Raw genomic sequence first — 13,988 nt, 5'->3', positions numbered from 1 at the left:
GTAGCAGGGTCAGAAGGGAAAAAGACACATCAGCTGGAGTCTAAAGGAATCCAGGTGCAGGTTTCCAAAGTTCTCCCTGGGGAAGCAGGGAGAGGCTGCACAAAATACACTTTTTCCTCCAGCAGTGAAGGGCAGCAACATGTGTGTAGCGTTTCTGCCCAGGGAAGCACACCTAAGACTCCAGGGCTTGGGCTTTTATTGGGAATTGGTCACAGATGCCCAGTCATAATGTTCAAAATTCCAGACTTCCAGATGGGAAGGAGGTGTTCACCATAAATCACATTATTGTGCAGACAATCTAGGTGAGTTGATACAGTATGGTCAGTGCCCCAGGTGGGCAAAAGAACCTTATCAACATAGGGACCCTTCCACAAGGCAGGTTCTCAGATCCCAATCAAGAACCAGTCCTATAAGCTAGCCTTTCTAAAGACAGCAAGCTTAGGCCTGTTGTATGAACTTGTTCCTGCATAAACTGGGCCATTTTTACCGACTTTCATAAAGAAAAGGAATAGCGGCACCTGGCTCATACCTCCTCTGAATTCTCCCGTAACTTTGTTTCCATGCCCCATCTCAGCATCGTCCCCTAAGCTGCCTTGTGAGTGGCTGTTCTTTCCACATAGCTAAGGCAAATGTCCTTCCTCACTGATAAACAAGACAGCTGGTGTCGAGAGGCTATGACACTTTAATTTTTCTCTTCTGATTTCAGAGCAGCCTGAACATGCATTCTGCACCCAGTTATCTCACCCAGCCTCCACCACCCCCTCCACCCCCTCCGCCATTACCCCCACCCCCACCCCCCCAGCCCCCACCACCCCCATCTCAGAGCCTGGGTCCCCCCGGGCGTCCCAACCCCGGCGGGAATGGCGTGGTGGAGGTGTACAGTGCCACGGCACCCCTGACTGGAAGTGGAACAGTGGAGATCCAGGCATTGGGAATGCAGCCCTACCCACCCCTGGAGGTGAGCAGAGGCTGGGGGGTTGGGGTGGAGGGGGAGAAACTGGTCATGGTCATCATGGTTAACTTGGACCTTTCCAAAGCGCCAACTGTGTGCCAGACACTGTGCTGGAGATACCATGACAGGGGGTTGCAAAACCAGATCATGGAGTATACCACATCAGGAGAGAGGGACACTTTAATCAAAAAATCACAGTTTATAAGTGTAAAATGCAAACCACGAGAAGGTGGTGTGAAATAGAGGGTGTAGCATAAATACAAGCTGCCCTCAGGGAGTGCTCAGAACAGTCAGAGAATACCTGTTTGTTGGGGAGAGGATTCCAAAAATTATCTATGTGTCTCATACATTTTTTATACTAGCTAGGTATTTTAGTTAATTATGGCTCTGGAAGATATATCCACAAAACTTCAGTGGTATATATAGCAAAAATTGTTTCTTGTTCTCACATTTATGGTGGTCATTTATTGTGGCAACTCTGCTGATCTTGGAAGAGGTCTTCTGTGTCTGGAGGTTGGCTGCTCTAGCATGGCCTGGGGTGGGATACGTGGGGTAACCCAGCTCTGTTCCACGCATCTTTTATCCTCCAGTAGGTTAGCCAGGCAAGATTTCATGGCAGTGGTGGAGATGCAATAATGCAAGCAGAAATGTTGTAGGCTTCTTGAGGCTTAGGCTTGTAAGTGACACAGTGTCACTTCTGTTGGTCAAAGCAGGTCCAAGTCCAGCTTAGATTTAAGAAATAAGAAAGTAGCCTTAGCCGGTTTGGCTCAGCGGTTAGAGCGTCGGCCTGCGGTCCAGAGAGACCTGGGTTCAGTTCCCACTAAGGGCATGTACCTCAGTTGCAGTTTGTCCCCGGCCCTGGTTGGGTCGTGCGGGTGGCAACCAGTCGATGTGTCCCTTTCACGTCGATGTTTCTCTCTCTCCTTTTCTTCCTCCCACTCTATCTGAATAAAAAACGAAAAAATGTCCTCGGGTGAGGATAAAAATAATAATAATAATAATAATTAAGAAATAAGAAAATAGATGCCATTTGTTAATGGGAAAAGCTGCAAAGTCACACTGCAAAGGGCATGAGTACAAGGAGAGGATTGAGGCTATTATGCAATCAATGCACCATGTGTACTATACTAACTCCCTTCTGAAGAGCTCTGAGCTACAAGCAGTCTACTCAAGGTGATAAGAGTTCAGAATCCTCCTAGACACCAGTGCTAGGGACATGGTTATAACAAAGAGCCCACCTGAATTTAAGGTCGCATTATCCCAGAGTCATGCTAGAATTGGCCATACTGATATTCCATGTCAGGTAGCATCTATATGTAAGGAGAACCAAATCATTGGGGAAATCCCACCACCAACCATGTGATGTGTGAGAGCCTGCAAGAGGATTTGCCTTGGTCTGAGAAAATAAAGCAAGCTTCTCTAAGGACTTTGTTGAATTAAAACATAAAAGTTAAGGCAGTGAGATGCTGAGAGGATGATGGTGGCCTGTTTGGCAGAGGGGCCAGCACAGGAGGAGCTGCCACTTTTTATTTTCCATGTAGATGAGGGTGCTCTTTGAGGGCAGAGTCTGAGTCTTTAATTTTGCACTTAGCAGAGTAACTGGCCTATAGTAGGTATTTGAACTAGGACCCTCTGAGGTCAGTTTCCTCTCCAAAATGGGAACTCCCCTTGCAGAGCTGTTGAGGATAATGAAAGCTAATCCAGTAGCAGTCACCTAATTGCTCAGTAATGACTTGAATGATGGGTAAATTCATTCATGTGACAAGTATATATTGAGTGTGGTATTGGTCAGGGAAACTAGAAATCACTCTAAGTATTTCTGGCAGAGGGATTAAATACAAGAGGATAGGTGCTTACAAAGCTGATGGAAGGGCTAAAGGAGCAAAAGCCAGGGTTGGCAGGTATCACTGGTTTGCACATCTACTGTTGTTGCTTGGCCCAGAGAGCCAGAGTACTGTTGCTGCATGCAGAGGTAAGGAAACTGTGGGGTTTTGTTGCAGATGTTCCAGCTGCCCTGCTGTCCCTGGGGCTAGTTGTCAGGAAGGAGATGTAGAGTTCAGCCAGCCACTCCAAACCCATGACTAAATCTGCCTCTCTCTCACCATGGCTGCTGGAGAATGGTTTCTACCTCTCTTCTGCCTTCCACATCTAATGCTTCTTGTGTGCAGAACCTAATCTGTGTTCAGAACTGTGCTGGTAAGCCCTGGCCGGTTTGGCTCAGCGGTTAGAGCGTCAACCTGCGGTCTGAGAGACCCGGGTTCAGTTCCCGCTAAGGGCACATACCTCGATTGCAGTTTGTCCCCGGCCCTGGTCGGTCGTGCGGGTGGCAGCCACTCGATGTGTTCCTTTCACTTCGATGTTTCTCTCTCTCTCTCTCTGTTCCTCTCTCTCCCTCCCACTCTACCTGAACAAAAAAATGGGAAAATGTCCTCGGGTGAGGATAAAATAAATTAAAAAAAAAAAAGAACTGTGCTGGTAAGATAATCTGGGAACAGAAGGGTGTGGGAATGGTGCGCAGTCAACAGATAAAATCTGGCAGAAGCACCTACTGGTGCCATATCAGATGCCCAATACACACATAAATGAATTCATTCATTAAAAAAATATTTACTAGGGACTTCCAGTCAAGATGGCAGCGTAGATAAATACAGTATCGCGTCCTGCCACAACCACATCAAAGTTACAACTAAACTACAGAACAACCATCATTCAGAACCACCTGAAATCGAGCTGAATGGAATTCCTTTGTACAACTACGGAATTAAAGAAGCAGCCACATCGAGACTGGTAGGAGGGGCAGAGGTGGAGGGGCTAGTCCCACACCCACGTGTGGTGGATAAAAATTATTCCCACGTGTGGTGGGAAGGTCCTTCTTGAGGACTGAGGGGTCCCCCCATCCCACACCAGGCGCCCCGCTCAGGGTTCCAGTGACAGGAAGAGAAGTCCCCATAACTTCTGGCTGGAAAAACCAGCGGGAACTGAGGCTCAGGGAAGCTGAGACGGTTGGAGCCCAGGCACCTCCTCTTAAAGGGCTCGCGCAGGGACTTACTTGGACTTGCTCTCTCTAAGCTCAGAGGTGAAGCAGCTTGAGGGGCGCCAGAGACATACAGGGAAGAACTGAGCTGTTTGGCATTGGAGCGAGGGCTGGAGAGGGGGCTTTCTCCAGGACAGATGTGCTGTCAGAGGCCTTTGTTCCTTTCATGAGCCCTTCCCTTGGGCAGCAGACAGCTGCCATATCTGGGACTCCAGCAACCTGGCTCACACTGTTTGCCCTGCCCTGGTGATTCCCTGAGGCCCTGCCCCAACCAATTTTCAGGCCCACCCAAGCTGTTGCCAGTTGCTTTACCATAGGATTGGCCTGTCTTGGATTCTGCTTCAGGTTTTCCTAAATTCTTTCAAACAAGCAGCATCTGATCTCAGATAGCCCCATACCTCTCATTAAGTAATACATAGAAACAAACACAGGGAGGCAGCCAAAATGAGGAGACAAAGAAACAGGTCCCAAATAAAAGAACAGAACAAAACTCCAGGAAAAGAACTAAGCAAAATGGAGATAAGCAACCTAACAGATGCTGAGTTCAAAACACTGCTTATAAGGATGCTCAATGAACTTAGTGAGAACCTCAGTGAACTTAGTGAAGGCCTCAAGACCATAAAAAAGGACCAGTCAGAAATGAAGGAGGCACTAACTGAAATAAAGAATAATTTACACAGATTCAATAGTAGAGTAGGTGAAGCCAAGAAGCAAACCATCGATTTGGAATATAAGGAAGCAAAAACACCCAATCAGAACAGCAAAAAGAAGAAAGAATCCAAAAAAATGAGGATAGTGTAAGGAGCCTCTGGGACAACTTCAAGTGTGCCAACATTCGCATCTTGGGGGTGCCAAAAGGAGAAGAGAGAGAACAAGAAATCGAAAACCTATTTAAAACAATAATGGCAGAAAACTTCCCTAACTTGGTGAAGGAAACAGACATACAAGTCCAGGAAGCACAGAGAGTCCCAAACAAGATGAACCCCAAGAGGCCCACACCAAGACATATCATCATCAAAATGCAAAAGGTTCAAGACAAAGAGAGAATCTTAAAAAGGAGCAAGAGAAAAGCAGTTAGTTACCTACAAGGGAGCCCCCATAAGACTGTCAGCTGATTTTTCAAAAGAAACTTTGCAGGCCAGAAGGGAGTGGCAAGAAATATTCAGAGTGATGAAAAACAAGAACCTACAATCAAGATTACTCTATCCTGCAAAGCTGTCATTTAGAATTGATGGCCATATAAAGAGTTTCCCAGACAAGGAAAAGCTAAAGGAGTTCATCACCACCAAACCATTATTATATGAAATGTTGAAGGGTCTTCTTGAATAAAAAGATAAAAAATATGAACAAAAAAAATGGCAATAAATACATATCTATCGACAATTGAATCTACAAACAAAATGAGCAAGCAGAACAGAAACATTCTCATAGATACAGAGAACATTTTGTTGGTTGCCAAATGGGCGGGGGGTTGGGGGAATGGGTGAAAAAGGTGAAGGGATTAAGAAGTACAAATTGGCCCTGGCCGGTTTGGCTCAGCGGTTAGAGCGTCGGCCTGCTATCCAGAGAGGCCCAGGTTTGGTTCCTGTTAAGGGCACATATCTCGGTTGCAGTTTGTTCCCGGCCCTGGTTCGTCGTGCAGGTGGCAGCCACTCGATGTGTCCCTTTCACATCAATGTTTCTCTCTCTCCCTCTCTCTCTTTCTCTACCTCTCTCTCTCTCCCACTCTATCTGAACAAAAAATGGAAAAATGTCCTCGGGTGAGGATAAAAAACAAAACAAAACAAAACAAAAGAAGTACAAATTGGTTGCTAGACTGACAAACCTCAGAGGGAAGGGGGGTTGGGCGGTGGGAAGAAATAAACCAAAGAACTTATATGCACAACCAATGGACACAGACAACAGTGTGGGGAAAGGCGGGAGAGGGGCGGGAGTGGGGAGGAGGTGGTCAATGGGGGAAAAATGAGGAACATCTGTAATACATTAAACAATAAAGATAAATTTTTTAAAAAAATTTATTGTGTGCCCACTCTGTGCCAAGCATTGCTTTAGCCCTGGGCACAGAGCAATTAAACAAAAGCAGAACAAAAGTCCCCGATTTCATGGAATGAGGCAGATAATAAACAAGATTAGTAAGTAAAATACATAACATTACATTATAAGTCTAAGGAGAAAAATATAGAAGAGAAGAATAGGAAGTTAAATTTTGGATAGGCTAGTCAGAAAGACAATGAATGATAAATAGGTGAATTCTTCACAATGCCTCAGTGTCATGATGTTAACTTAGCGTTAACTAAGTTTGAGTGGCTCAGAATTCATTTGGTAATTTCTTGTGGCTTGAAGGTCAACTCTCAGTTGAGGGATGTCTGCTGGTGTGTCTGGCAGGGTCAGTTAAAAAGCGGAGTAGTTGCCCTGCCTGTGTGGCTCAGTGGATTGAGCATCTCAGTTCGATTCCTGGTCAGGGCACATGCCTGGGTTGTGGGCTCAGTCCCCAGTAGGGGGTGTGCAATAAGCAACCTATCAATGTAGCGCTCTCACATCGATGTTTCTATCTCTCTCCCTTCCTCTCTCTCTAAAAAAACCAGTAAAAACATATTTAAAAAGGAAAAAAAAAAGTGGACTAGCTGGTGGGGGCACAGACCCTTCTGACTTCCTGGTTCTTCTATGCAAGCAAGCTACAATAACAATAATAATGGCAATAACAACAGCTAGTGTGTATTGAGTACTTACTATATGTTAGGCACTGTTCTAAGCTCTTGATAGCTCATTTAATCCAACAACCCAATAAGAGGGGTACTATGATTGTCCCATTTTATAGATGTGAAACAGACAGAGAAGTTTAGAGATTTGCCCAAGATCTCTTAGGTTTTTTTAAAAAATCAATGGCAGAGTGAGGATTTGAACCCAGACAACCTGGCTCCAAAGCTGCTTCTAGCCTTCTGATTTCATGAAGTACAAAGGGGTCTTGAGAGTGACTGGAGGTACTGAGCTAGGTGGAAGAATTAGGATGGCGCTATAGGTGGGAAGTAGCTGAGATCAGCCAGGGCCACTGTGAGGGTCCTCCTGGTGGGGATGGTTTTTCCCCTCCCTTCCCAGAGCTCTCTCCCTGACTGTGCTGTCCTTCTAGGTGCCAAACCAGTGTGTGGAGGCTCCAGTATACCCTACCCCTCCAGTGTACAGCCCTGGAAAACAGGGATTCAAACCAAAAGGACCCAACCCCACTGCTCCCATGACCAGCGCCACTGGGGCTACGGTAGCCACTTTTGACTCCCCACCAACGCTGAAGACTCGACGGGCCAAAGGTGCCAGTGGACTCCCAGAAGGTGGGCCCACAGCCTGAGCATCTTTCTTCAGCATTGGCTTAGACTTCCCTTTTATGATGATTAGGATTAAGTTTGGTTGCATGTAATGAAAAATTCAAAATAAGAGTGACTTCAAAATGATAAAATTTTGTTTTTCTCCTGTGTAAAACAAGGCTAGAGGTAGACAATCAGGAGATCGTATGTCACCAGGAACCCACAGTACTTCTGTTCTGCCATCTCTAGTGCCTGGCTTCTGTTATCAGGGTGCCTCATTGTGTAAGATGGCTACTGGAGGTCTAGGCATAAATTTTATATTCTAGGCAGTAAGAAAGATTAAAGGAACATCTCCAGCTTCTAGCAGTTCTGCATGATGCTTTTGCTTACATCTCATTGGTCAAAACTTAGGCACATGAGCATATCTAGCAGCAAAGGAAGCTGGGAAATGTCTCTTAGCCAGGAACATTGATGTTCCCCTTAGGTAGAACATGTGTGAGGAAAGAAGAAAGGCAGAAGGGATATTAGGTAGGCAAGAAGCAATGTCTGCCACTGCTTTGGAGATAAGTATGGGGTTAGGGGCAGTGTCAGAAAGTGCTGGGGGGTGAGAACGGCAGAGAAATTGATAATTTTTCAGGGCCTTCCAGTCAGTTACTTCCATGCTATCTTTCTTTCACAAATATGTGTTGAGTTTGGTGTCAGGCACTAGGGATCTAACATCTTGGTCCAGGATTTCCCTATTCTCAGTTATCACAATTTAATGAGAAATACAGGGAATAAGTAAATATTGGTTACTCTAGGAAGGAGATTAATGGGGCACTATGATTGAGAATACTGGGGAGAGGATGGAAAATGATGCTACTATCCATCTGGGCATGAGAAGGAAACAGCCTTGTGGCTATATGAGGGACAAGCATATCCGGCAAGGGGGAATAGCAGATTCAAAAGTCCTGAGGTGGGATCATGTTTGAGATCCTTCAAGGTTAGCCAGGAGTCTGCTGTAGCTATATGGAGAGAATAATGAGGTCAGCAGGAAGCAGAGACTACAGAGCCCAGTAGGCCACTGCAGAAAGGTTGGATTTTATCGTAGGGAAGAGGCTCACCTGTGCCTCTTCCCTTGCCCAACTGTGAGGTCTGGGATTTCTCACCCCAGGTTCAGGAAGAAGAGTGACTGGAAGCAGTCCTTGCACCCATGGTTGTACCTCCAGCCTCACCATCCCTCTCCTCCCACTTTGTGTTTCAGCTGCAGGGAAGCCAAAGGCTCAGAAACTCAAGTGCTCATACTGTGACAAGTCATTCACCAAAAACTTCGACCTCCAGCAGCACATCCGAAGGTACCCAGGCATGGTGGGGCAGATGGCTCCTCGGCAGCCCTGGCTGGGGAGCCGTCTGTGTGGAATCAAGACTCCCTTCCCAGCCCGCTATCCTGGGTGGTGACCAAGGCCCCATTTGTCCTGTCATGGTTCTCAGAACTTCAGTCCAGGTCAGGATGGTTTTCCTTCTTCTCTTCCAGAAACAGTGGGAGGGTCTATGAAAGCTGTGGAGCCTGCCCACTAGGATGGGGAAGGTCCAAATGGGGTGAGGTAGAAGGAGAAATGTACTTGAACTGATAGAGGCTTTGCAGGCATGAGGGGTGCCTTAGTCGTCACCTCTGCAGAAGGGCTGGCCTCAAGGGCTGCCATGTTCTGCAAGTATGACTCTATCTGCTCACTCAGGACTAGCCTCAGTACCTCTTGTCCAAGAATATGCAGGGAACCCCTCTGGTCCACAGGTTTCCCTTCTGTGAAGTGGAGGGGTGGACTAGTTCAGTGTTTCTCAGAGTAGGGTAATTGGTACATGAGAGGTGGTTCGTGAATATGGTTTTGAAAAGTTCTGAAAGACAGTGAGAAAATTATTCTCTTTTCAATTTCTTTCAGTCCTTAGAGAGTCTCAAAAAAGGAAAAAGCCTCAATTTGGTGCTAGTCTGTCCTAAGGCCTCTCACATGCTTGTCCATGTTTTATGAGGGGGGTGGGGTAGAGAATGAGCTAACACATCATAGATTCCAACCACAGCGGGCAGAGGCTTTTCTTTAGAACAGGGTTTCTCCGCCTTGGCACTATCGACATTTTAGATCACATCATTCTTCTCTGTGGGGGCCTGACCTGTGCCTGGTAGAATGGTTAGCAACATTCCTGACCTGTAGCCAATAGCACTCCTCATTTCTCAGCTGTGACAACCAAAAATGTCTCCAAATATTGCCAAATATTCCCTGGAGGGCAAAATCTACCACAGTTGAGTCACTGATCTACACTGGTGCTGTGCAATAGAACTTCCAGCAAAGATGGAAATGCCCAAAACAGCACTATTTGATAGGGTACCACTAACCATATATAGCTGTTGAGCACTTGAAATATGGCTAGTATGATTGAGAAATTTGAATTTTTTTTTTTTTTTTACAGCTAGAATGGGTGGGAGAGAGGGGGGGAGAGAGAGAGAAACATTGATGTGAGAGAGATACATCGACTGGTTGCCACCCACACAACCCCAACCGGGGCAGAGACAAACTGCAACTGAGGTACGTGCCCTTAGTGGGAACTGAACCCCAGACTCTCTGGTCCACAGGCCGATGCTCTAACCGCTGAGCCAAACCAGCCAGGGTGAAATTTTTCTTTTAATGAATTTAAATTTCAGTATCCCATTTGGCTTGTGTCTATCTTATTGGACAGTGTAGTTCTAGATCTTAATAATATCATTTTATAAGTTATAGCATTTTTGGTTATTTCATATTTATGACAAGTGGTTTTCTTTTTTCTTTTTCTTTTCTTTATTTATTTATCATTATTTTTTTAAATCCTCACCTGAGGATATTTTTCCATTTATCTTCAGCTAGAGTGGGAGGGAGGGAGGGAGAGTGAGAGAGAGAGAGAGAGAGAAACATTGATGCGAGAGAGACACATTGACTCGCTGCCTTCCGCATGACCCTGACTAGGCCTGGGGACAAACTGCAACCGAGGTACGTACCGTTGGCCAGAACCAAACCCACAACTCTTTGGTTAGTGAGCCAATGCTCTAACCACTGAGCAAAATGGCCAGGGCTTTATTGATTTCTTAGAGAAAGAGGAAGGTAGAGAGAGATAGAAACATTGATGTGAGAGACATCAATCGGCTGCCTCCTGCATGCCCCTGCTGGGGATCTAGCCCGCAACCTGGGCATGTGCCCTGACTGGGAATCAAACTAGGATCTCTCAGTTCATGGGAACACTCTCAATCCACTGAGCCACACCAGCCAGGCACAAGTAATTTTCTTTACACAATAACAAAAAAAAGCTTTATTTGTAAACATTTTAAGTTTTAAAACATAGAATTGATTTGAAGGAAAATAGTAAATAATGATACAAGTGTTGTGCTTTGACAGCTAGGATATTTCTCCTTCAAATAATGGAAATCCCTATTTGAATGGGCTTAAATAATTAGGAAATGTTTCATCTTACAGTATGAGAGGGCCATGGAGAAGCTTAGCTGTAGGGCTGGTTGATTCAGCAGCTCAGTAATATCACTAAGAGCACAGGGTTTTTCTGTCTCTAGTCCACCTGCCTGAGCAAGAGGGCTTGTCCACCATAAAGGTGGCCAGCAGCATCGGGTGGCCAGTAACATCTAAATGTTCTGTTGGCCTTCCTGGTGGCTGTGAGCTCCCAGGCTGAGACCACATCTCCATTCCTATACAAGGGTGCTGACAAGCCTTGTTTCCTGCAGCCACACTGGTGAGAAACCCTTCCAGTGCATTGCATGTGGCCGTGCCTTTGCCCAGAAGTCTAATGTCAAGAAACACATGCAGACTCACAAGGTGTGGCCTCCAGGGCGCAGTGGTGGCACTGTCTCTCGAAACTCTGTAACCGTACAGGTCATGGCCCTGAACCCCAGCAGGCAGGAGGACGAGGAAAGCACAGGTGGGTTGAAGAGGGGAATGCCACTTTCCCTACGCCTCTCTTCTGCAGTTTCATGGGTTTTGTTGCTGTATGACCTTGAGCAACCTCCTTGACCTCTTTGGGCTTCAGTCTACTTCATTTGTAAAATTGGGCATAAGATGAAAGGAAGGATGACAAATATACAGTATGTGTGGTGTTACTCAAATGCTGTACCCATGGTAGACATTACTAATAAATCACTTACTGTTTTTGCTGAGTTTGGATACCTCCTCAGAATTTATTCATTTATTTATTTTTTTAATCCTCACCTGAGGACATTTTTCCATTTTTTGTTCAGATAGAGTGGGAGGGAGAGAGAGAGAGAAACATTGACGTGAAAGTGAAACATCGAGTGGTTGCCACCCACATGACCCAACCAGGGCCGAGGACAAACTGCAGCTGAGGTACGTGCCCTTAGAGGGAACAGAACCCAGATCTCTCCGGACTGCAGGCCAACACTCTAACCACTGAGCCAAACCGGCCAGGGCAGAATTTATTTTCAATATATTGCTCTAGGCATTTATTCTCAGTTGATCAGAAATTGAAATCTGTTTGGCCTCTATGATCTGCAAAGCTTTTTATAGTTTGTGAAATTGTCACCAAAGCCATCACTTGTCCCTGAGCTAATGACCTTTTCCCTAATATTGGTTTAATTAGAGCAGCACTGTCCAGCAAAAATATAATGTGAGCAACATATGCCATTTAAAATTTTCTAATAGCTACATAAAAACAGTAAAAAAAAAGAAGGTGAAATTAATGTTAATTATGTATTTTATTTAACCCAATACACACACACACACACACACTTTGTTGTTGTTGTTAATCCTCACTCGAGGATATTTTTCCACTGATTTTTAGGTAAAGTGGAAGGGAGAGAGGGAGAGAGAAAGAGAGAAACATCGATGTGAGCAAGACACATCAATTGGTTGCCTCCCACATGACCTTGATCAGGGCCAGGGAGCTAACCTGTAACCCAGGTACATGCCCTTGACTGGGAATTGAACCTGAGACCCTTTGGTCCATGGGCTGATGCTCTAACTACTGACCCAAACCAGCCAGGGCAAACTCAATATATTAATAGTATCATTTTAGCATGTAATATAAAGAAATTATTAATGAGATATTTTATCTTCTTTTTTATGCTAAGTTTTCAAAATCCATTTATATTTATAGCACATCTGGATTTAGACTGGCCACATTCTGAGTTCTCAGTTGCCACATGTGGCTCTTGGCCACTGTATTGGACAGTGTAAGGCTGGGGCTTTCCTGTGTAGCCCCATGGGTAAGCAACACCTGCTACGTGCCAGCTAATGAAGGGGGGTGTTTTGCTGTGCAAACAACATATGGCCACTTTTATATGATCTCCCTGTTAGAACTAGCTCTACTGTGTATTTAACCATTCTGTATGTGCACTCTGAGTCCTTGGAGTTCCTTGGAGAAGAAACCATTTTTTTTCTGTGTCTTTTGGAATTTCCTGCAGTGCCTAGCACCAAAGTTTCAACCATCTAGAAAACATTTATGGAGGCCTACTATGTGCCAGGCCCCTGTCCTCAGGGAATGTGAGGAAAGGGCAACTAAATAAATGAGTGTAATTAGAGCAAGGAGCTAGGGAGGCATGGTGAGTTCAGCTAGGAGGGGTGTTCAGAATTTTTAACAATTGTGGAGAGGTCTGGAGTGTACGAGGGGAAAGCCAGGGAGGGGAGATTTGAGGCAATAGTTATTTGTCGATCAGAATGTAAGTATTTCGGTATTTTAGCACCTGGAAGGGTGGTATCAGTGCATACCAGTTGAATGTGCGTGCAGGACCTTGAGTGCAGTGTCCAACAGCAAGCATGTGGTGGGTGGTGGGGTGTACGCAGTGGACCACACAGGAAGTGTGTGTGAATCTTTTCTGAGTGGTGTGGCTGTCTGTCCTGACTCTTCCTCTACTCTTCTCAGTGACTTCTCTCACTGGCTTTCTCCACAGGGTTGGGCCAGACCCTGCCGAGTGCCCCACAGTCCCAGGCCTTGCCCACAGCAGGTGAGGATGAAGGGGACAAGCTGGAGGCCAAGCAGGTGGTCCTCATCGATAGCTCCTACCTGTGCCAGTTCTGCCCCAGCAAGTTCAGCACTTACTTCCAGCTCAAGTCCCACATGACCCAGCATAAGAATGAGCAGGTAGCTGGCTAGTGGGAGTGGTGGTGGTGGGGTAGTTCCATCTAATTCGTGAACCTTGGCTGGTGCTGGGGTCTTGAACATGGCCTAGAAAGGGGACAAGAGTGGGCCTCATTTGGTCTGAGCTACTGTCTAACCACTCATGATACGCTAAGCTTCCCCCTCTATTCTGCCTTTATGAGGCCAGCTTACTGGGCTATTGTGGTGCTGAGGGAGGAAGCCCACCTCTCAAGGGTCATATAATGAAGGAATAAGAGACAGGAAAAATTCTTAATACCCTGAGACGATCTAATGTCTAAAAACCTACCTATGGGGATTTAGGGTTACAGTCTTTTATTTTTTTTTAATTGAGATGTAATTCACATACTATAAAATTTATCCTTTTAAAAGTATATAGTTCAGTGGTTTTTATTTTATTATTTTTATTTTTTGCATTTATCTTCAGATAGAGTGGGAGGGAGAGAGAGGAAGAGAGAGAAACATTGATGTGAGAGAAACACATTGACTGGTTGCCACCCACACAACCCCAACTAGAGCTGGGGACAAACTGCCACCGAGGTATGTGTCCTTAGTGGGAACCAAACCCGGGTCTCTCTGGTCCGTGGGC

The 13,988-nt window shown here is 45.6% G+C and overlaps 1 protein-coding gene across 3 annotated transcripts in view; it reads left to right on the top strand.

The window, feature by feature from the left end:
- ZNF341 (zinc finger protein 341) overlaps positions 1-13,988 on the top strand; it is a 50,600-nt gene that overhangs the window by 17,221 nt on the left and 19,391 nt on the right. For all 3 annotated transcript variants that reach the window (XM_036245445.1, XM_036245446.1, XM_036245447.1), the window contains 5 exons: positions 707-958; positions 7,114-7,309; positions 8,526-8,616; positions 11,016-11,209; positions 13,194-13,384. In XM_036245445.1, the coding sequence (XP_036101338.1) occupies positions 707-958; positions 7,114-7,309; positions 8,526-8,616; positions 11,016-11,209; positions 13,194-13,384 (924 nt within the window). The remainder of the gene's footprint in view (positions 1-706; positions 959-7,113; positions 7,310-8,525; positions 8,617-11,015; positions 11,210-13,193; positions 13,385-13,988) is intronic.

This window comes from Molossus molossus, unplaced genomic scaffold (assembly GCF_014108415.1).
Source record: "Molossus molossus isolate mMolMol1 unplaced genomic scaffold, mMolMol1.p scaffold_m16_p_6, whole genome shotgun sequence".
In the NCBI taxonomy this organism is placed as follows: Eukaryota; Metazoa; Chordata; class Mammalia; order Chiroptera; family Molossidae; genus Molossus; species Molossus molossus.
The sequence above is the reverse complement of the archived record's forward strand: the minus strand, read 5'-3'. Positions and strand labels throughout refer to the sequence as shown.